The following is a 21,945-nucleotide window of genomic DNA, read 5'->3' on the forward strand; positions in this document are numbered from 1 at the left end:
AGAGTAAAGTGAGCAGTATCAGAAGTTACACAAAGGACAGCAATTACTATGGTTCAAACAAACAATGACTCAAGGTTTCTGAGTAAAAGAATATACATTCATTTACACCATCAGTTATAAAACAGTTCACTAATATAAAGCAGCAGAAAATCACAATCTTAATACACTACACCACACCCAATCAATTGTGGAGAAGTTAAGCTCAAATGAGCAAAATGGCACTCCAGCAATTTAAAAAGGGAGGGAAAGAACAAGGTTATCAAAAATCAACAACACCAACAAGTGATGGGCAGGGCAATCTAGAAAAGGCTTACTACAACTAGGATTCAAATCAATAGGCCTGGGCCAATGTTAGTGGTTCAGAGTCTTTGCAGAGGATCACACAGTTCAAAGTAGTTTGCGGTTAAGTCTTTGCCAAGAGTTCGGAACGAAGTTGGTCAGAGGAAAAGTTATTCAAAAGAGTAGAGAAGGACAAGCCTTCAGAGAAGCGAAAGATTTAAAACACTTTCACCGCGGTCGGATGGCACGAACGACCGGATTTGAACAGTACCTTAGATGAAGAAGAATGCTGTAGCTGAGGTGGTAGTTCCTGGCAGTACCTGCAGGCTCATGGTTCCTGAAGTGACTGTCGGACTGACAAGAAGGAGGAAGACTGGAGGCTCCTGCGCTGCCCAGGGAAGAAGCCAGCAGCAGAGCAAAACGACGAATAAAAGGTGCGCTCCTTAAAAGCATGAAGGGACTCTCTCAAGCTGGCTATCTGGTTTCCTGTGGCACAGCAAATTCAACCAGGTTGAAGAGAGAGGTCCAGGGGCTTTGTGAGCTGGTTGGTCCGACCAGGCTCAGCGGAGATTCCTTGCGGATTTCCTCTGTCGACGAAGTGCAGGCGATTAAGACCTGCAGCAGGGCTTCACCGGAATGTCCAGTAGTTGCAGCAGTCGTCTTCCTTCAGCTTCTCGTTGGCTCTCTCGATCCAGTGATGACTCTGCCTTCTAAGTCCCATAAGACCTATTTGTACGCAGTTTTCCCCCATTCACACAGCCTGGCTGTCAATCACACAGCAGGGTGGCTGTCCTGGCAGGACAGTCACCTAGCCAACCAAACTAGAGTGCGACTTGGGTCTCCAAGGAGACCCTGTGCAGGGGGCCTAACCCCCCCCCTCACATCCTGTCCACCCAGACACTCAGGTGCTTAAGGAGGGCTTCTGTGCAGAAGCTCCGCTAAAGGAAGGTGAACAAAGGAACCAAACCTGGTTTGGCGCGCAGAGTAAAACACGAGAAAGACCCTTATAAAAAGAAATGGCGAATAAACCCAGCCTGAACCAAATAAAATTAAAAGGGGTACAGCGGATTAATGTTTGAGGCTACCACCATAGCCTCTAACAGTACTGAGGCTATTTTCATAGCTCGCGGTAAAATAAAAATGGTAGATACCACTGCCACCAACCAAATCTTGGAGAAAGGGGAACGAAATAATGTTCCATGAGAAACAGACAAAAAGGGATAACTATTAACCCTTTCCAGTACTCTATGGAAGACAGTTTGTACTGGGTCTGTAAATTTAAAAAGACTAGTAAAGTCAATGGCAACTTTACATGTTCTGGGAGAAAAAAATATGTAGTAGTCAGTCCCAAAAAATGGAGTTTAGCAGTGGGAACTCTAAAAGACAACCCTGTGTCACTGCACTAAAGGTGCTGTGTGACACACCGTAAAAAGATGATGCCTATGGAGTAGGTGAGACTCCATAGTCCATGAGCACAAAATGTACAACACATAGCCAAAAACACATGTAAGAGTGGGAAAAAAGGCTCACACTCTTGCCAGGAGAAAAAATAAATCCTAGAAATCCAGCAAAACTGCTGAGGGACTCAGTAGGTAAGGGAAAGTAACAATTCTGGAGAATTCTCCCTAGCATGCAAGTTTTCACTTATCCCTGATTTCATCCATTTGGTTCTTAAGGTCCAGGAGCGCTAACTCTGTACCATGGCCTGGGCGAAAGCCAGACTGGCGAGCACCTAGGATGTGGTTTGATTCCAGATGGTGTTGGATTTTGGACAGAAGCAGCCCTGTCGAGTATTTTTAGTAGGAAGGGGACTGTGGTGATGGGCCTATAGTTGGGTAGTGTAGGGACGAGTGAGGTTTTTTTTTGCAGAGGGGTAGAACCCATGTTTCATTGAGACTGGACGGTACAATGCCTGTCGAGAATGAGTTAATTCTGTTGATCCTCATTGAGAAATTGAGCTGATGGAATGTTGGGGGAATGTTGGGGAAATCAATCTGGTTTAATGGACAACATTTTGTGGGGTGTCCATAACCTAAACAGGAACAGCACTTTTGATGGTAGTCACGAGATGGTGTTATTACAGGAGGATAATCTTCTCCCTTTATTTGCTCCAGTAGGAACTCAGATGTTGAGCTGTCCTGTTCTAGTTTCTGTGCTATTTGAGTGAGGAAGATAGTAGCAGATTCTGGTGAGGAAGGCAGGCTGTTAGAGGTTGACTCGTCCGGGCTCTCTAACGCCTTGCAAGGGGTTCTTAATAGAACAGAGTTCTCCTGTCTAAGATCGACATGAAGCCCCAATAAACCATTGAATGGGATCTCTGGGCCAGATGGTTCTAGGTCCTTCTCCTGGGCCTCCATTGATTCCTCTTCTAAATTCTCGGGACACAACTCAATATGGCCCCAAGTCCCACAAAATAAACAACGTTCTGAGCAGGAGGGTTCCAACTCATCTATGGAGATGAAAGGAAACCCAGGGAGTGATTTTCTCCTTTCCTGCTTCAATAGGGAGTCATATGTTAGGCTGTCCTGTTTGATCATTTTTGCTTTTGGGACCAGAGAGACAGCAACCAGTTCTGGTGAAAGAGGTGGTAAGTTTAATAGTATCTCATTTAATAACTCAGCATATAATGGTTTGCTTGTTTTTGAGGTTCTGTACCCTTTTTGGATTTGTTTGTTGACAAAGTTTTGATTCAGTTTGGTATTCAATAATTATGGGTTTTGCTTGTGGCTCATTTTCACTTTATCTGTGGTTCAATATTCGTTCGCTTTGTTTTAACTGAATTGCCTGGTGTTCGGAGACCTTTCGAAAATGTGTTTCTTGACACACGAGACCACTAAGTATTCTTGGCAGTTCAGTAATTGATAATGAAAGGACCAGAGACTTTGGAAAACGTGCTAGTTTGAGATACGTGATCGCTTCCATACAAAGTATTCCTGAATAATAGAGTTCACACACTTGCGCAATTGGTTTCGCATTTATCAAAAACTCACTGGTTGCTTTAACAGTTCGGACTGCAGTGCGGATCACACAGCTTTCTGTATTTGGTATCAGGGTTCCAGTTCCTGCCCCATAGACACTCCTGTGTTGACCCTTCAAAACAGGGGAACGAGCACCTCGAGCATAAGGAAAAGGCACAGCTTCCACCCCGCTCAGTCTGCTCCATGGTGTCCCAGCTCCCACGCCACGCTGCCATGGGCCACCTATTTCTCCAGTCCCCAGCATCTCGGCGTCCTGCTCCAATAAGGCTTCCTGCTGCTTGCACAAGCCTACTTGCTGCTTCTCCTGTCGCTCTCTGTCCTGCTGCTGGACTGGTCTCCTTTTGTACACCTGCAGCCCCATGACAGGCTGCAGGTGTGAATGTTCAATTGTCCTGCCTGACCAAAATCAAAGGGACATGCCGGACCTTCACAGCTCCTAGCAAGCATTTTCCTCGTCCCAATGCCAGAGTGGTAAAAGAGTGTAGTCTTCTTTGCTCCTAGCTGCCTCTTCTTCGTCCCAAGTACTGTTAGGGTTTACATATGGGGAAACAAGGGGAGCTGACTTATAGTAACCTATAAAGGTCAGGGAAGGGTTGGTCGTCACTAGGGAAAGGGGCATACCATGTCTCGCCCAAGGACTCCCCACTCCCAGTCCCCCAGCACCCTCCACCCAGGTTATCCTCCCTCATTTTTCCACCCCCAGGGTCAGGATCCAAGCGCAATGGCCTTTCCCTGGCCACCTGCGCAGAGGATCCAAGGGGTCTAGGAGTGAGAATACCATCAGGTTTCTCACAGGCTGCTGATCGTGGCTTCTCCTCTCTCATCAGCTTCTTCGTCCCATTTCAATGTGAATTTGTATTTAAATAGACATATTTGTTTTTTAGCTGACAATAACGGATGTAAACTTCTTTGTCCCAGTTATTATATTGTATGTCTTTTGAGCTGTTGGATATTCCCAAGTAGGATATTTCAGAATATTCTTTAGGGAGTTCCCCTTGGGAACAGTAGTCCTTGTCCCCAAAGGGGGAGTCTATCCCAGTGAGGTCCTACTTGCCGCTATTACTAGGGAGGGTATTGCAAGGTGGGCTCTCCTCCCTATCCTCACAGGGGGGGGGCTGCCCCTTGGAGACGGGGTCGAATTCCCGTGAATCATTACAACTGCTTACAACAATTATTCAACAGGACAACACATTCAGTGACCTGAGGTTAGTTTAGCTGGTCCTGTGTACAAAAGACCAATTCAGACAATGGGATTCCTTAATGCTTCCCAGTGTCTATTACCTGTCTAAACACCAAAGTGAGCCTTTGCATTTCAAAAACTAGCACTTCTGCTAGACCAAGGTCTGACCTTTTAGGTCTGGAAATTATTACAAGAACAAACCAGTTACAGGAACAACTCTTGCACCTAAAAAGACAAACTCAACATCTCCATGATGAGTTTGTCTACTTGCATTGTAAGAATCGTGCAAAGGGCCACACTGCACCACATCATATGACGCTATGTCCAACACCTGACATTATGGGGCTCATTAGAAGTTGGCGGATGGGGTAATAAAGTGCTGGTATTAATGTATACCGGCACGTTACCACGCCGACCAACTACGAGTTTGCCGGTGAGGTACTGGCAGAAATCGCCAGCATTACTTGCACCGGTATTACTGGTGTCTGTAATACCGGCAAAATCCCCCATGGAGTCCAATGGAATGGGGATTTACTCCGGCTACCTGCACTCGAAATTCAGTGGACATTCCAGCATTAGTAATTCCGTTTGCGGTTTGGCAGTGAATTTGCCAGGATACTGTATAATGAGCCTTAAGTATCAACACAATAAGGCCTGGAATGGTAACAAAGAAACAGATACAGACCTATGCAGAGCAAATGGAACATCTGAACTTGGCATATTCATACCAGCTAAAGCTCGACACAGATCATTTTCTTACCAGCCAAAATAATTCACTCCTCCTGTTGGCAAAACAGCTTAAACTGCCATTATGTCACAAACCCATGTGTGATCTTCTGAGTGAACATGCTGGTGATTCAAGAGATTGTGCATTTCCTGCCCTTGATGATATATAGTTTATTTATATAGCGCCTATACACAATGTGTTTCAAAGCACTTCAAGGCAAGGGAGGGAACAAGGGAAAATACAATGACATTCTTACAGGCCATGAACATTAAGGATGTGAAATGAACTATCGTACTCGGCCTGCTGACATTTCACATAGTGCTGGGGGGAGGGGAGGAAAAAAACAAGTAACAGGTGGGGGGAGGAGACAGACGAGGTTGCTATCATACTAGGTCCAGGGACAATTCTGATAGAGTAAGTGCATAGAAGAAAGTAAGGGCAGGAGGGGAGGAGATAGGAACAGGGAGAGGAGAGAACAGAGAGTAAGCAGTCATAAGAGTGGAGAAGCAAGAGGGGAGAGTGAATACAATTGCAGAAGTCAGTAGTAACACATAATGTTGCAAGCCAGAATACAAGATGGAACAGCATGATTCAGGGAAGTTAAGCATGAGAGTTGAGAAAGGGTGACACAGTGTGTAATAATGAAGTCCATAAAAGTCAAATCCAGCATTGGCCCCAAGACAGTGATGGTGAAACCAGAATGTATCAAGACAGACTCCTGCAGAAGTTGGCTGGTGGGGTGGAAGGGGGAGGGAGCAGTGTAGAAGAATCAAGAAAAACAGGCAACATCTGTGTGCGCAAAGGGGGGGGGCACACGGACATCACGGGGGACCAGAGGAAGTGGGGATGGTCTGTGGGGACAGAAGTAGTGAACACATGTTGCTGCATATGCTTACCTGCTGTCTGAGCAGGGGTTTGTGCCCTAGGTCCTCCTGGTCTGAAAAGGTCCAAACAGGAATTTCCCTTTTCTTTGTCTGCCCTTCACTTCGGATGCCCGGGCGAGAGACATCCTTGATTTAAGAGTTAAGAACAGGAGGAACAGGCAGGGCTAAGAGGGTGGGTGGTGCTTAGGCCAGGTGACCTAGATCCACTTGCACTTGCTCCCCATCTGCAAAGGAAAAGAGGCTGGAGGGCTCCTTAAGTAGGGAAAAAGAGCGGCAACCAGGAAGGCACTAGGTGGGTGGGGATGGTCATTTACTTACAGATGCAGCCTTTACTGAAATGACAATGCCTGATATTTTCTCTGTTTCTCTGGACACTCCTGCACCAGACCACGAGCCAGACATTGAGGCCAATTATTATTATTTTAATTTTATTATTGGTTAAAATAACCTTCAACCTTTGATACATACATATTAAGAAAATGTCATTTACAATCAGATCTCAACAATAATAAAATGTCATCTCGTAATACAACTATAAAAATTTGCATATAAAACAATTCAATTTTCATTTTTTATCATTCTAAAACATTCGGAATCTACCATACCACAAATCAGTGCAGAATTCATCACGGATTCTCTCCATCAACACAAGACTACTAAATATTTAGTAAGGGTTTGCTGCAAGTTAAAAGTACAAGTACCATGTTAAAAGTCCGTGTTTAAAACTGATTTCATGTTAGAGGGCGAGTTGTCTGCGTTGGGTGGCTTGGCTAGAATGGGGTGTATCTTCAAGGGGGCGGAACAGCAGAGCCGTAGACTTTGTTTAGAGGCGGTTTTAGGGAAGGTGTTGTGGGTTGTGTCTGATAACCTTGTTGAAGGGCGCACCAGCAGTATTTATTGACGTATGTAAATCGCTAAGGAAGGAAGGGCGGGCGGAGCTGCCCAATACAGGAACCAGCATCACTTTCTTATGGCAGGGTGAGAGGCATCGAGTTCCGGTGAGAAGGAATGGGGGCGGGGGAAAGAGACGTGGCGAAATCATCTCGCCTCTAAAGCACATACAGCCGTCACGTCCACCCCCCCGGGAAACAATTAGAAAGGGTGAATGCGCTGAACATCGCACGCGGTCGTCCAGTGTATTGACGACAGTACCAAAAAAAACACACACACATTGCCAGGCAGATTTTCAGCTCTTAAACTCTACCTCAAGAGGAGGGTTACATGTCCTGAACGGTGCCAAACCGCTTTCCTTAAACAGTAACATCCTTCCAAATTTACTGCAGAGTAACGAAATAATAAAATTAAAATACAGTTTGGTCAGGTCTAGCACTACTGTACATTTATACCAACGCCCTTTTCCTACCCCGAGAGCCACAGCGTGGTCTGCAGGTCTGCCTTGCAATGGAGTTTGTCGCAACAAAAAAATAATTGTGAATGCCAAAGTACAATCAGCAAAAAAGTCCATTTTAAAAAGGTAACAATGCTGCTGGTGGCAATAACAGGTAATAATAACAGGTCTCTGTTTTTATCCTTTTCAGCCTCGCAAACCATGCAGGATGATTTACTGATGGACAAAAACAAACCTCAGCAGCCCCAGCAACGGCAGTCACAAGCACCCCAACTTTCCCAACAGCAGCCATCGGAGTTGGGCTCGGAAGCTCCCTGCAGCCCGCTGACCCCGGAGCCCCCCGAGGAGAGCGCCACGCACAGCAAAGACAAGATGCAGTTGGAGTCCCCGTTGCTGCCCAGCCTGGGCTTCCAACATCAGGATCCTTCCTCGGCACCCTCCCTGTCCCCTTCTTTCGGTAGCACTTGGTCCACTGGCTCTAACGCAGTTGAAGAGGGAAGCAGCTTCTTCCAGGGGGTACCCCCTGTGAATGGCGCCATGCTCTTCCAGAACTTCCCACACCTCAACCCAGTGTTCGGAGGCGGATTCTCCCCGCAACTCGGCCTGGCTCAGCAGCACCATCACCACCCCCAACAGCAGCCCCCACCGCAAAGGAGATCTCCGGGGAGTCCCAATCCGGGGCCCTATGCCCCCCAGAGGAACGTGTACAACCACCAGCATATCATGACCAGCAAGCCCTCCTCTACCTCCTCCAGCTGGAGCACGACCAGCCATCAGAACGCCGCCTGGAGTAGTCAGTCCAACCCTTGGGGGGGCGTCCCGGCCGGCCGGGACCCGCGCAGGGCCGTAGGGGTCGGCGTGAACGTGCCCTCGGCGATGAACCCCATTTCGCCCTTGAAGAAACCCTTCTCTAGTAATGTCATCGCGCCCCCGAAATTTCCACGGGCCGCACCGCTGCCTCCTAAATCTTGGGTAGAGGAGAACGCCTTCAGGAGTGAGAACGGTACCCCCCTGCTGCCTTTCCAGGTACATTTTGCAATCTTGGGATGTTTGCAGGTGTGGCACTTCCTGATACGAAGTTCTATGTTGGTGATATTGTGTGCTTGGGGACGTCACCATGAGCACCTGCTTTCCTTGTCACTAGAATGTATTTACCAGCTGTTAGATTGAGATCATGTTTCAGGCAGCTAGTCATTTGTTATGTAAAGTACTGTTCACGCTTTTATTTATTACGCATTTCACCTGCAATGTAGCTGACCAATTAATGTAACATGCAATGTCCCAACCTTGTCTGAACACTTCCGTCCACCCAATGATTAATAAAACCTAAATATCATTTAAATCTATTATGTAAGTATGAGAGTGGGGCAAGAGTAGTGATGTGCTTTCCTTTTGTACCCTTTCGTTTTTTATAACTGTCCATTCAGCCCACCAAAGTGTTTCTTCAACGTAGCTACATTGTTCCCCTGTAAATTTAGGCCACATTGCATTCTTTTGCTAAAAGGCGCGCACAGTAAGTCCACAGAGTAGTATAATAAAGTGAAGTCGCATACCTTTCTAGACCTGTGATAGACACAAAGATCTGTATATGTGGTTGACGTATTTCGTGATGGAGCGCACTTTTAAGGCCCAGTGCAAGTGAAAGAAGACTTCTTTCATTCACTGTCATTGGCGCAGAAGAAGCACTATGCATTGTGAAACACGACTGTCATGGATATGGTTAATTTAAATGTTGTGGCTGTCACAAGCCTTGAATGGTCTGTGACGTTTTGTTATACCACAGCAGCAATCTGACGTTTTGTAATTCCACGTATTGGTTACATAATTTGACATTTTTGCAATTGTTTGGCTTCTTTGTGTTGTCTGTTAGTTCTGTGGCTACTGGCAAATCCCCTACAGTTATAGCCAGCCTTCTCTCTAACACATACATACTCTGTGGTAAGCTTTTATACAATGTGTAAGCTATTTTGTTGTGATATGTAATAACTCTTCTACTTTACATTATTATTTCTATATGCTGATATTTCTCCTCTGAAGACTTTTTTTTAATTACTTGTGTATAATCAAAAAGTAATTGATTTTTACAAGGTGACCAAAACTGAAATAAAATCTTTCTTCTGATGATGAACAGGTGCGTCACGCAGTTGCACGTTTAGTTGCAAACTTAAAGTGAGAAGAGAGAGTCGCTGTAAAGTCACTGTAAAATAGCAGGGCCTAGGGAGATTACTGCTTGTATGCCAGGTGAGCGAATCTCCAGACACATGCCACGGATCAAATGCAATTTAAAGTTGAGTTCTCAGCTGTTGTTCAATTATATCAGGGGAGTTTATTTTCGCAAAAGCTGCTTCCATTAGTTTGGCTGTTGCCACCGACCATCTGGCTTTTTCACCAGAGATCAGGCATGACCACCATGTATCTTCTTCTATCAGTACTGAATTGCTCCACAGAGGTGTTAAGAAGGCTGTATGCTCTGCATTTAGGGTGGGACAGTTTAACAGCAGGTGGCGGACTGTTTCTTGACTATCCAGAAATTTACAGTCTGCAAGTTGTAACCTTCACTTGGCTTTTTATCGCTAAGATTTCTCTTGTGTGAAGAAGGTTGAGCCGCGTTCTTAAGAACGTTTTGCCATGCTTTTTGTCGGGAAATTTTATACAGTAGGCCAAGGGGCTTTTTAGCTTATTGTATGTCGGAGGTAAATGTTTCAGAAATTTGATCGCCACTGCTTTTTCAACTGTCGTTATCCAGTCTTCATTTTTAAGCTTTTGGATAACTCTTTGCGGATTAGCTATCAGGTCCTCTGCGGTACAGGCTAGGCTATACAGTTTGTTTTTTTGTTGGTCAATCCAATTACGGACAGCTTTGCATTTGGATGCTTTTAACTCATTGTCAATAATGTTGAAGATAGGGAGACCATCTTGTATCAACGTCTTCCTGTAAAGAGAGATAGATGACAGTTGCTTCCAAAGACAAAAGTCCCATGTCTCTTCTCACCGCCGATACAGGTATTGAATTAGGCAGACCCAAAACCGTTTTCCAGATGTAGCCCTCCAATTTCTGCCAGACCTAGGTCGGCATGTAGATTTTTGCATCCATGCCATACATGAGTGATGGTACAGTTTTGCCTTTGTAGACATTGATGGCTGGGAGCATTGAGAATTTACCAAATTTTCAGTCAATCGCCCTCATTTGTGAGGTCAGGTTTTTCGCTTTGTCCCACAGATATTGTTGCATTTTGTTCTCCTGTGATGACCCGTCAATGATGACTCCAAGGTATTTGAAATGCTGGACAACTTCAATTTCAGTTCTATTTACTGACCAAGTTTTGGGTGTTTTACGTGGTTGTTGGTTTTTGGCAAAAATCATGATTTTAGTCTTGTATTGTCAATAGAGGGATTATTGGCTTCCACGTACTTGGCGAGGTTGTCCAGCTGTCGTTGGAGGCCTACCGGCGTCTGGTCAAGAAGTATGTCATCTGCATATAGAATACGTGATACCTTGGTGTTGCCTATTTTCGGGGGAAATGATCAGACATCTACCTCAGATTCTTTAAAGTCCCCTAAGAAGGCCACAAATAAGGCCGGCGCCAGGGGGCAGCCTTGCTTCACTCCTCTTTCTGCTCGGATTTCTCTAGACAGTGTACCTTGTCTATTCAGATGAACACAAAGAGATGTCTCTGTATGTAGCTCTATTATAGGATGTAGAATGGCTTCTGGGCATCTCCAGAGTTTTAACTTTCCCCATAGAAGCATTCTGTCGACTTTATCAAACACCTGAGATGGGTCTATAAATGCGGCATAGACAGTTGGCGATCCCTGTTTTATCTTAGGCTTTAGAATGTTAAGAAGGAAGATATTCACCGATGTGCTGCCGTTCTTCTTAAAACCCGTCTGCAGGTGGTCATGAGGAGGGTTGCAAAGAGTTTTCCCATGATGTCCAGGAGGGCTATGGGGCGGTAGTTGGCTGGGTCTTCCCTGGAGCCTTTCTTGAAGATCGGAACTATTGTTGCTTTGGTCCATGACGCCGGGATCTGTCAGCTGATTTTGCAATGAGTGAATAGAAGGCTGATAAAAATCTGTCCATTCATTTATATAGGTTTTTAGATCAATGTTGGTAAGGCCATCCGGACCCGGAGCTCTCGATGTTTTCAGTTTTTGGATGGCTGAGCTTATGTCTGGCTTTGATGACAGATCAATCGAGGGGTGCCGATTGGTCTCCGGGTGTCGAATGTCGATGATCGACGGCCTTGCGAAAAGATCTGTGAAAAATTTATCCCATGCCGATTCAATAACTGAATTTACCATTTTGACTCCCGGGTTACCTCTGGTGGAGTTGATTAGGGCCCAGAAGTCTCCTGATCTTTTCGTTGAGAGTGTTCTTAGCCTGGTTTCTGCGTAATTTCGATATAAGACAGCTCTGCATGCTCTCAGCCATGATTTGTAAATGTTTTGCTCTTTTGACCATATTTCCCAAGTTGCTTCGTTATTTTCGGCTTTCGCCTTGCGTTTTAATTTTCTCAGTGCACTTTTTTTTTCTGCTATTGCTTTATCATATGCATGGGTATGGTTGACTGACGTTTCTTTGGTGTCTTTCTGTTGAGTCTTGAACTTGATCAGGATTGGAATATAATTAGGTCTCGATATAGAGTATGATGTTTGTAGAGCTTCACCTGCTGCGGCATATTCTTGTGTTATGGCTCTCACCCTTGCTGCTGTCAAGCGCAGACGAGTTTGTTGACTGTTGGACTCAATGGCGCTGAATACGATTTGGTTTGGTGTGAGTTGGAGGACCATGCTATGGATAGCATGTTGTGATCGGTTGCCTTTGTTTTTACAACCTGATAGTGGTTGATTTCTAAGAGCATGGCATTTGAGATGAAGATATAGTCCAAAGTGGCCGTAGAAGTTCCTCTTTCCCAAGTTGGGATCTGTATGTTCCAATCCTTAATCCAAGCGGCGTTGTGAACGTTTCTGGAAGTCATCAAGTTCATCCACACTCGACCTCTATCGTCCGATTGCGACGAGGGGGCAGTTGGTGCAGATTGATCTTTTGGGTACACACAGTTTGAATTCAAATCTCCACTGATTATTATGCAAGTAGTGTTCCATTTAAATTCCAATTGCAGGAAGATGGCTGCCTAGTCTGGAAGCTCCGTCCTCGCCCACCAGCTAGTCCGCTATATCGGCGCTCATCCGTAACATTCCTCCAAGTTACTGCCACGATTTTGTTGCTGGGACTCTTCTGCTGCTGTGGCCGAAAGCTGGGGAGAAAACGCTGCCTCCACCCGGGAGTTTTGGGCGGCTGGGCCTGCTGCGGCTGCTCGACCTGTGGACCCGCTCGGGGCGCGGGCGCTCCCCCGCCCGTGGCCTCTGCGGTGCCTGGGGCCCTGACGCTGCTGCCTACCCGCGGCCTGCGGCGCTCCGCTTTCCGCGGGAGCCCTCCTTGATTCTGCAGCTTAGGCCGGCGGAGCGGCCTGGCCCGTGGAGCGGGGGCCGGGCTCTGGGCCTGCGCTCGTGGACGCGGGCGCGCTGCCTCCCCCGCCTGCGGGCCCTGGAGTTGCCGGGGTTGACCGCCGGGGCCGCGACTGCCATCCTCGTTGGCCCTTGGGACGCTGGACAGGCGGGCCCTTCCCGGCTCGCCTCAGGGACTCGCCACAGGACCTCCCGCACGCACTGCCTCCCCGCCGGTGGGCCCTGGGATTGCCGAGGTGGTCCTCGTTGGACAGGCGGGCGCCTCAGGGACTCACCACAAGACCTACCGCACGCCCTGCCTCCACGCCGGCGGACCCTGGAATTGCCGAGGTAGACCACCGGGGCCGCGATTACCATCCTCGTTGACCCTTGGGACGCTGGACAGGCGGGCCCTTTCTGGCTCGCCTCAGGGACTCGCCACAAGACCTCCCGCGCGCACCGCCTCCCCGCCGGTGGGCCCTGGGACTGCCGAGGTGGTCCTCGTTGGACAGCCGGGCCCTCCCGGCTCGCCTCACGTACTCGCCGCAGGGCCTGCCGCCTGGGGGGGAAGGCTTGAACTTCCTGGCCGGACGCAACTACCAACAGCCTCCTACAATTGACCCGTGAACATTGCGATGGAGTGGAGCCTCCTGGAGACACGCGGATTAGCCACCCTACGAAGGGGGAGAGGTGGGTGCTCTTGGTTGTGATTTCTCTGCCTTCGACCAATATCAATGCCCGCATGTAGCCCGGCTCTACCTCCCCCTGATATTTACAGTGAGGTTTGTTTGGCCAATTTCTTCCGATAGGGATCGGGACACTTTGGCACCTCTTCGACATCTTGCTGGCTACCTACTTTCAATTGCTGGGGCGCCCACACCACGTACATGTTTCGCCTGATGCCCTGAGGAGGGGGGGGGGGCTGCCTTTTTTCTCAATACCTGCAGAGGGGAACGGTGTCGCCTGAACACACCAAGTCGGGATTTCACCGCCGCTTTTCACCTACCTTTCTGGCGGTGCGATCCAGGCCTCCTCCACCACCTATATCGTCGTGTTGGCCCTGACTCTTCCCCGGAAGAATGTCTAACAGATCGCGTGCCACTAGCAAAGCCGGGGCCATGGACAAGTTCGCCAGGGCGACACCCAAGGGAGACCAGGCATCGTCCGCTACAACCCAGGAGGAGGGCGACCTTCGGCCGGACCCCCCGCAGCCGGACCTGGCCGCTATGATGGAATCCATGGCTAAAAACTTTGCAGCATTTCATGAAAAGCTAGATGACATTAATGCGAATGTGGCGTCATTAAGGGCCAAGCTTGACCAGCACGGGGCTAGGATTACCGAAGTGGAGCAGAGGACTGGCACCACTGAAGACAATGTGCAGGTTTTGCAAAACACAGTGTCAGAGCTCGTCCGAGACATGAAACAGGTCAAATCTAAATGCGATGACCTTGAATCGAGGTCGCGGAGAAATAACATTCGCATAATTGGGGTCCCCGAAACTGCACTTAAAGGGCGCATGGAACTAGCGGTGGAAAAACTCAAAAGAGATCTCCTGGATGACCCTGATCTCTCGCCATTCTTCACGATCGAAAGAGCTCACTGCTCCTTGGCACCTCGGCCGCCGCCCGGGGACTTCCCCAGACCTATCATAGCAAAACTGCTCAGCTATAAGGACAGGGATCATATACTCCGCCTGGCCAGAGAGAAGGGGGAATTAAGGATGGATTCACAAGTAATCAGGATCTTCCCCGATTTCTCAGTAGGTGTGCAAATGGAGAGACGCAGATTCACTGGGGTGAAGAAAATGTTACGTGATAGGAAGATTGAATACGCTATGCTTTTCCCCGCACGCCTTAAATTCAGTCATCGGAACAAGCTCTATTTCTTCACAGTCCCGGACGAAGCTGTGAAGTTTATCGAGGCGCGGATTCCACTGGCGGGGCCACCTGAGGCCCCGATGGACGACGACTAGAACTGGCCGCGGTCCTTCCCTTATGAGTTTGTCTTGGTGCCCGTTAATACATGAATCCTTGCTCTGTAACCTCATTTATGCTAGCTGAGCCTCTGATTATGTTGCCTATTCAAGATTCGCATCAATACTGGTGGGCGGGACGGCAGCGGTGGCCCCACTGCAGCTGCAATTCCTGTAGAACCTAAATGTTTGTGTCTTCGCCCCAGTTGGGCTTTTTCTCATGCATTGCCAAGTTGGGGATGGCATCCAATAGTTCACGTTAGGGATGGGTATCCACACACTGCTAGTTGGGACAGGGCGGTGAGGGCGGGGGGTTGGAAAGTTGGGGTAGGTTATATTCAAAATGGCGTAGGGGTTGAGGCGGGTTACACACGATGGCAGCGGTGCGGTATGGCAGCACTCATGGCGTTTATCAAGGGCAGTGCCTTTGCTTGGGATGTCCCGTAGACCGCCCACATGGCGATTAAAATGATGTCATGGAATGTACGTGGCCTGACAAATTTCACGAAATCTCGTAGGATCGCGGCCTACGCACAACGGCACGGGGTCAAGGTTCTCCTACTACAAGAGACACATGCCCTTAAACACCTATCGTCGAACATTGCACAAACTTGGGGTATTAACAGATATTTCACCCAAAACTCCACCCATGCTAGAGGGGTCCTGACTCTCATCCACAAATCTATCCATTTTACTCTCCGCTCATCGCACATTGACGCAGAAGGCAGATATGTGATCCTGCATTGCACCTTGGCTCACGAAGAATGCTTACTGGTCAATGTATACGCGCCCAACGTTGACTCCCCCGAGTTCTTTAATGGAGTGACGGCCATACTTATGAGATACATAGACATCCCCATAATATGGGGAGGGGACATGAACCTAACACTGGACAGTTTACTAGATAGGACGTCGACCAGTCGCAGATCCACACCAAGAGCGACCAAACGTCTTCTCTTACATATGGATTCCCTCAATCTACATGATGTATGGAGAACGCTCCACCCCCATGACAGAGACTATACTTTCTATTCCACTGTGCATGACAGTTCCTCGAGAATAGACCTGTTCTTACTCTCTGGCAGACTGGTGGGGAAGGTCTCAGATGTCACGATACTTGCACGCACGCTATCTGATCATTCCCCTGTACTCCTACAGATTCAACTCTGTGACGCAGTGCCGCTAAGACCCCACTGGCGCTTCAAATCCACCGCCCTATCAGACATCGTCTTTAAAGCCGAGATCCTAGCCGACATAACCACATTCTTCGAAAAGAACAATACAACCGATACACCAGAGGGGATTCGGTGGGAGGCGTTCAAAGCTTACATCAGGGGGATGTGCATCTCCAGGGAAGCTGGGGTCCTGAAGGCTGTAAGGCAGGCCTTAACCAACTCGGAAACCAAACTTAAAGCACTTGAACAGGAATACCTGACCACTCAGTCCCCAATGACCCTAGCTGCGATCAGATCAGAGCTGGAAAAGTTTGAGTCACACGCCATGAGGGAGGTTCAATACTTCACACGCCCTGTTGCGGCCCGTAAATATGGGGAGGGGGCAGACCGGGTAGAACCCTGGCCAGGCTAGTGCGTGCTGAGACTGGTGGGACCCGCATTGATAGCATCATAAATGGTAATGGAGTGAGGCACTGGTCAGATCAGTCCATACTAGACACTTTCACTAGCTTCTACGCCAATCTGTATGGTCCCCAACCAGAACACTCAGCCCAAGACCTAGACGACCTCCTTGAGAGCATCCCTATGACCCTTATCTCCCAAGACACCCGGGAAATATTAGATGCCCCATTTACCCTGGAGGAGATAGTTCAGGTGATATCGAACCTTCCCAAAAACAAGGCGCCAGGCCCGGATGGGCTCACCTCCGAGTTCTACCAGGAGCATGTGGCTATACTAGCGCCTGTGCTACACGGGGTCTGGGCCGAATCACTTCGTTTGAATTGCCTCCCCCCTCCCTCAGAGAAGCTTTAATAACTGTCCTCCCCAAACCTGGAAAACCCCCGGACGAGTGTGGGTCTTACAGGCCCCTATCCCTTATTAATACCGACACGAAAATCTTTGCTAAGATAATTGCTAACAGGTTTCTCCCTTTCATGTCCCACATGATCCATGAGGACCAGTGCGGCTTCATCCCGGGCCGATCCACAGCACTGAACATCCGTCGCCTGTTTAATGTGATATCCAGAATTGACCCAGGCGCGGACACACTAGATGCCCAAAAGGCTTTTGATATGGTCTCATGGCAATATTTGTGGGACGTGCTGGAGAAAATGGGTGTGGGTCCCAAAATGACCTCTTACATAAAACTATTATACACGGACCCTCGAGCTAGAGTTCTTGTAAACTCTGCTCCCTCCACGCTACACAGGGGCACTCGTCAGGGATGTCCATTCTCTCCCCTCCTTTTTGCGTTCGCTATAGAACCCATGGCTGATCATGTAAGGGGTCGGCACGGCAGTAAAGGCATATGATTAATAGATGCACCAGAGATCATCTCTCTATATGCAGACGACGTGCTCCTGTATGTCAGAAATCCCTCCACACATTTGGACCCGATCATCCAGGATATCACCAAGATAGGTACGTTCTCAGGTTTCACAATCATCTACTCTAAGTCCGAAATTTTCCCTCTTACTGTGGCAACCCAACGACTGTCTTGTGAGTACCCTCTACGCTGGTCCCCGGATGGCGTGAGGTATCTCGGGGTACAAATATCACTAGCCAGGGCCTCTCTATTGACAGATAACTACGAGGCAACAGCCCACCTAGTCTGCTCCAAGTTATCCAAATGGCGCAACCTACCTTTATCCCTAGCGGGCAGACTCTCTCTAATAAAGATGGTGGTGGTCCCCAAACTCCTGTATGTCTTTGCTAACGTCCCGATCTGGCCTGGGATTCAATACTTCAAGAAGCTCCACTCGGAGTGCGCACAATTTCTCTGGCATCCAGGCTCAGTCCGCAAGAAGTGGCAACACATGACGCTGCCCTATGACAGAGGGGGGTTCACGGCCCCAGACCTTCGCCTATACTGGAATGCTGCACAGGCCCATCACGCCTCTCACTGGTACACGTTCCAGGATCCGCCCATACACGTAAAACTTGAGAAACTGGCGGGAGGTGGAACTAATGTCATGTCCCTGCTACTGAACCGCGCATTCCAAACGGACGCTCATGCGGACCCGGTGGCCGCTACGCTTAGGGCCTGGAGGAATATCCTGGGCTCTGACCGGGAACAGCGCCCATACTACAAGTGGCTTCCCCTGTGGTAGTTCCCCGGGCTCCCCCCCACACACGACCCCAATCTCATACGCTACTGGGAAAACCTGGGATACCATGCCTTTGCTGACCTCTTCCCCGACGGTGTTTTTATCAACCCCCAAACATGGCGCCCTGATCACTCTAATTCTCCACTCGAAATGCTGCAGTATTATAGGCTTAGAGCTGCAGTATGGACGATGTGGCCCTCATGCCCTATTGAACCCCCAGACTCTCCTGAAATACAATATATAGCAAATTCCAGAGGTGCCAAAAGCATAATTTCTAATTTGTACAAAATGCAACTGAATAACACTGCGGACAACTCTCTTAAACCACACGAGGCTTGGGCTAAGGAACTCGGAGTTGAAATCGCAGACGATCTCTGGGGCAAAATGTGTACACACACACGAAGGGTCTCCCTAAGCGCCAGATTAAGATGCATACAATTTAAGCTCCTCAATAGGCTCTATTACACACCGTATAGAGTTGCGTCATTCAAAGGCACCCCGACCCCTTTGTGCCCCAAATGCAAATCATGCGAGGCAGACCATGTACACATGTTCTGGGCTTGCCCCTCCCCCAACACATTCTGGATGGCCGTGACAGAGGCACTCTCCGAAATAGTTGGTTCTCCGTTGACTATGGAACCACTTGCCATACTGTTTGGTGCTTGGGAGGGTGAGAATGTAAAGAAAATGTCAACATTTGTAAATGAAAGTATTATGGTGGCCAAAAGATGCATATTGCAATGCTGGAAGCGCCGCAACCCTCCCACTTTTACGATGTGGCTGAAAGCCCTTACATGGACACAAATGTGCGAGGAGGAGTACATTGGATCCCTACCTCCGACATCTCGCCCTAAAAATGTCTGGTCGGAATTTTGTAGCTACTTAAATGGCAGAGATGTAGTGGAACTGACCTCATCTCCCCTACCAGGACAATCCGACATGCCACGGGTGATCTAACCTCTCCTTTTGGTTTTTGCTTTTTCTTTGTGCTTCTTGACGCCTTCCCACGATGTCAGTTGTTGTCAGTTCGTGATGTATAACCTAACCATGGTGTGGTGCCGATTGTACGGTTGTGTTGTCAGCTCGTTGCTATGTAATTTGAACTGTGCCTGTCTTGACCTTTATGCCAATAAATAAAAGGTTAAAAAAAAAATTCCAATTGCATCAATAATATCAGCCATAGTTTGGCAGAAGTCTGTAGTTGACGTTCTTTGGGGATTCCAATAGGTGGTAATTAATGCGAGATGTGTCGAAGTCCAAGACCCTGCAGTATTCGAGAAGTGATTCCATTGTGTGAGGGCGGCCAAGACCCCGTAGGATCTTGTGATTGTCTTGACTATCTTCAGGTCTTGGCCTTTTCGCACTGCGATGAGTAGCCCTGAAGATGGACGCTCCATCAGGCCTTTCACTGCTGGTGATGTCTCAATTTCATAACCATCCATTGCTGGTTTCTCAAGCAGCCACGTCTCTTGGAGACAGAGAATGTTGAAACGTCCTAGGTCCTCGCAGTTTGGGTTGGTTAAGTGGGCGTGACCTCTGGTGTTCCATGAGCTAACATCATGGGTGTTTGGAAGTAGAGTTTACTAACTTCCTTTGATGATTGCTATCTCCTGCGGTTTGGGATCAAAGCCCCTTTTAGCCATTTCCAAGTTCCTCCTGACGTACCTTCTTTCTTTGGACCGCCAGGTGTGTCGCACGCTCTCTTTATCAGTGATTTCTGTAGCTGTTGGTTCTGCTTCGGTGTGGAGATCGGTCTCTTACAGTTTGTCTTCTTTGATCTCCATATTGCCTGTCGATGTTTGGGTAGGTTGATCTTGTTTTGTTTCTTTCTTTGGGGACATGATCGTAAAATACCTCCCTTGAATCCGTTGAATATTTGCGCTGGAACTTGACTGTAGACTCCTCAAAATGAGCCTTCAGCTCTGCTCTTCGGGAGCTGTGCTGGTCTATTGAAATGGGCTCATGTGTCCTTGCATTTGGGATCTGGTCATCTTGTGTCTTACTTATGCTATTTATTTCAGATAGAAGAAAACCCGCTAGTTTTAGGTCTTTCCCAGCCTCCCCAGTTAGATTTTGGATTGCAGCTTCCCTTATGTGCAAATACGCTTTGGCTTTGCCTTCACTGTGATACGGTTCGATCAGTTTAAAGTCTTCCGTTTTAAACTTTTTTAAGGCTGTGGTATTTGCTGCTATTTTTAGCACTGCTCTACGGTTCAGAACCATATAGTTAGCTTTACTTGAGGGCTGTTCTAACTTAAAGAGTCGGGTTCTTTTATCTGTCACAGCCCTTGACTCTGTTTTTTTTGAGGCTCCGTTTGTGCTTTGATGATGGCTAGTCGGACTTGAGTATCGGGATTCCCTTGCTGGTACTTCTAGCCGCGGATCTGTCGATGTTGATAGAACTGTTGGGGACATCAGCTTTTTGTGTTGAATAAGGTTGTTATCCTTCGGGCTCTGGTACGTTCCAGTTGTTGACTGGCCAGAGGCCGAGGGCAGAGTCGTTGTCTTGTGAATGTGGTTGCATGCCTTCTGATCTTCCTTTGTCGTGATGGTGTCTTCTTCAGGTCGGTGTTGGGTACTGTCACCCGAGTCCCGTTGCCGATGCTGCGACAAATTTGTTATGAGGCTTGAGTCCATAAATTCAGTCGTCGTTTTTTGGGTGACTTGGTCAGATCAATTGACAGGGCTGGAGTGCTCATTGGAGAAATAGAATCAATTGCTGTTTTGGTAAATTGCATCTCGAGAGTTTTAGGGTCACATATGGCTCTTGTTAAAGATTCTCATATTTTCTATTTGATCTTTGTCCGCTAGTTTTAGAGCTTTCTCTCCTGTTCCATGCCCAGTTGGGGGTTCAGTAGCCTGCATAGATGGTGCATTAGTCTTCAATTGTATTGAATTCATTTTTGGAGCTGATTTTGATTTATTGTTGAACATTGGTGCAATAGTTTTCTCATCGCCTTTTTTCCACATCGTCTGTGTGGATTTTTGCTCCGATGGTCCGCACGTCTCGCCTTTTTGTCTGGAGCGCGCCGGACCGTTCTCAGGCTCCCCCTCGTTCATGTCCCGCTTCCTTTGTGATATGTCGTATTTCAGGTCTATTGCTGTTATGAAACCTTCCAAGAATGTTAATTTGGACTGAATGAGTGCTAGTGTTGTTGTATTATCTGTCGAGGTGTTGCTTATGGTCTCATAAAGTTTACAGAATGGTGCCATTGCTATTGCTGATATGACTGTTGTCATGTCTCTTCTGTTGTTCGGCGACTCCTTTTGCGGGTCTGTTGGAAGTTTGCTAAGCCTCCTGTTTTTTAGGGGTGTAGCTGTACGATTTCCAGATTGTAGGTTCTAAATTGAATGTCTGGTCCTGTCTGAAATGAGGCCAGCCTCCGCTGGCTTGCAAAGCCTGGGTGAAGAACTCCAAGGGCCCGTATCAGTGCGTCCTTGAGGAAGCGCATCTGTCATGAATTCTGGGGCTGGTGGTTGGGGATTTGAACTGGGGAGATGGATTTTAGCCCACGGTTGGGGACTCATTACTCTTTATGCTGGATAGAGTTTCGGATGAAGTAGCTCAAGTATCTCCGGGATCCCATGAGGCTGTGTCTGGGGGTCTAATACCGGCATTTTGTTGGTATTGTCTGATGTTAACGATACAGGTTGAGAGAGGGTCCCTGTATCAGTAGTATTTGCCTGTGTCTCTGGCTGCCGGATTGCTTCATTCACCGCACCATCGGATTGTTTTTCTGATGTTACTAATGTTTTTCTAAGTTTAGGTGGTGGAGGGGTTTCTTCTAATGCTTCAAAAATTTCAGTATCTGAAGGTTCCATATCAGAGGATCATTTTCTTTTGC

The 21,945-nt window shown here is 47.9% G+C and overlaps 1 protein-coding gene across 4 annotated transcripts in view; it reads left to right on the forward strand.

Annotated features, from left to right (window-relative positions):
* CPEB3 (cytoplasmic polyadenylation element binding protein 3) overlaps positions 1-21,945 on the forward strand; it is a 1,717,782-nt gene that overhangs the window by 332,340 nt on the left and 1,363,497 nt on the right. For 3 of the 4 annotated variants that reach the window (XM_069611374.1, XM_069611377.1, XM_069611376.1), the window contains exon 2: positions 7,587-8,422. In XM_069611374.1, coding sequence (XP_069467475.1) covers positions 7,598-8,422 — 825 coding nt within the window. In that variant the 5' untranslated portion in view covers positions 7,587-7,597. Of the gene's footprint in view, positions 1-6,951; positions 7,150-7,586; positions 8,423-21,945 lie in introns of those variants that run through there. The other variant, XM_069611375.1, reaches the window with a different exon arrangement.

The sequence above is a fragment of the Ambystoma mexicanum genome, chromosome 8 (assembly GCF_040938575.1).
Source record: "Ambystoma mexicanum isolate Mex_15411 chromosome 8, UKY_AmexF1_1, whole genome shotgun sequence".
Lineage (NCBI taxonomy): Eukaryota > Metazoa > Chordata > Amphibia > Caudata > Ambystomatidae > Ambystoma > Ambystoma mexicanum.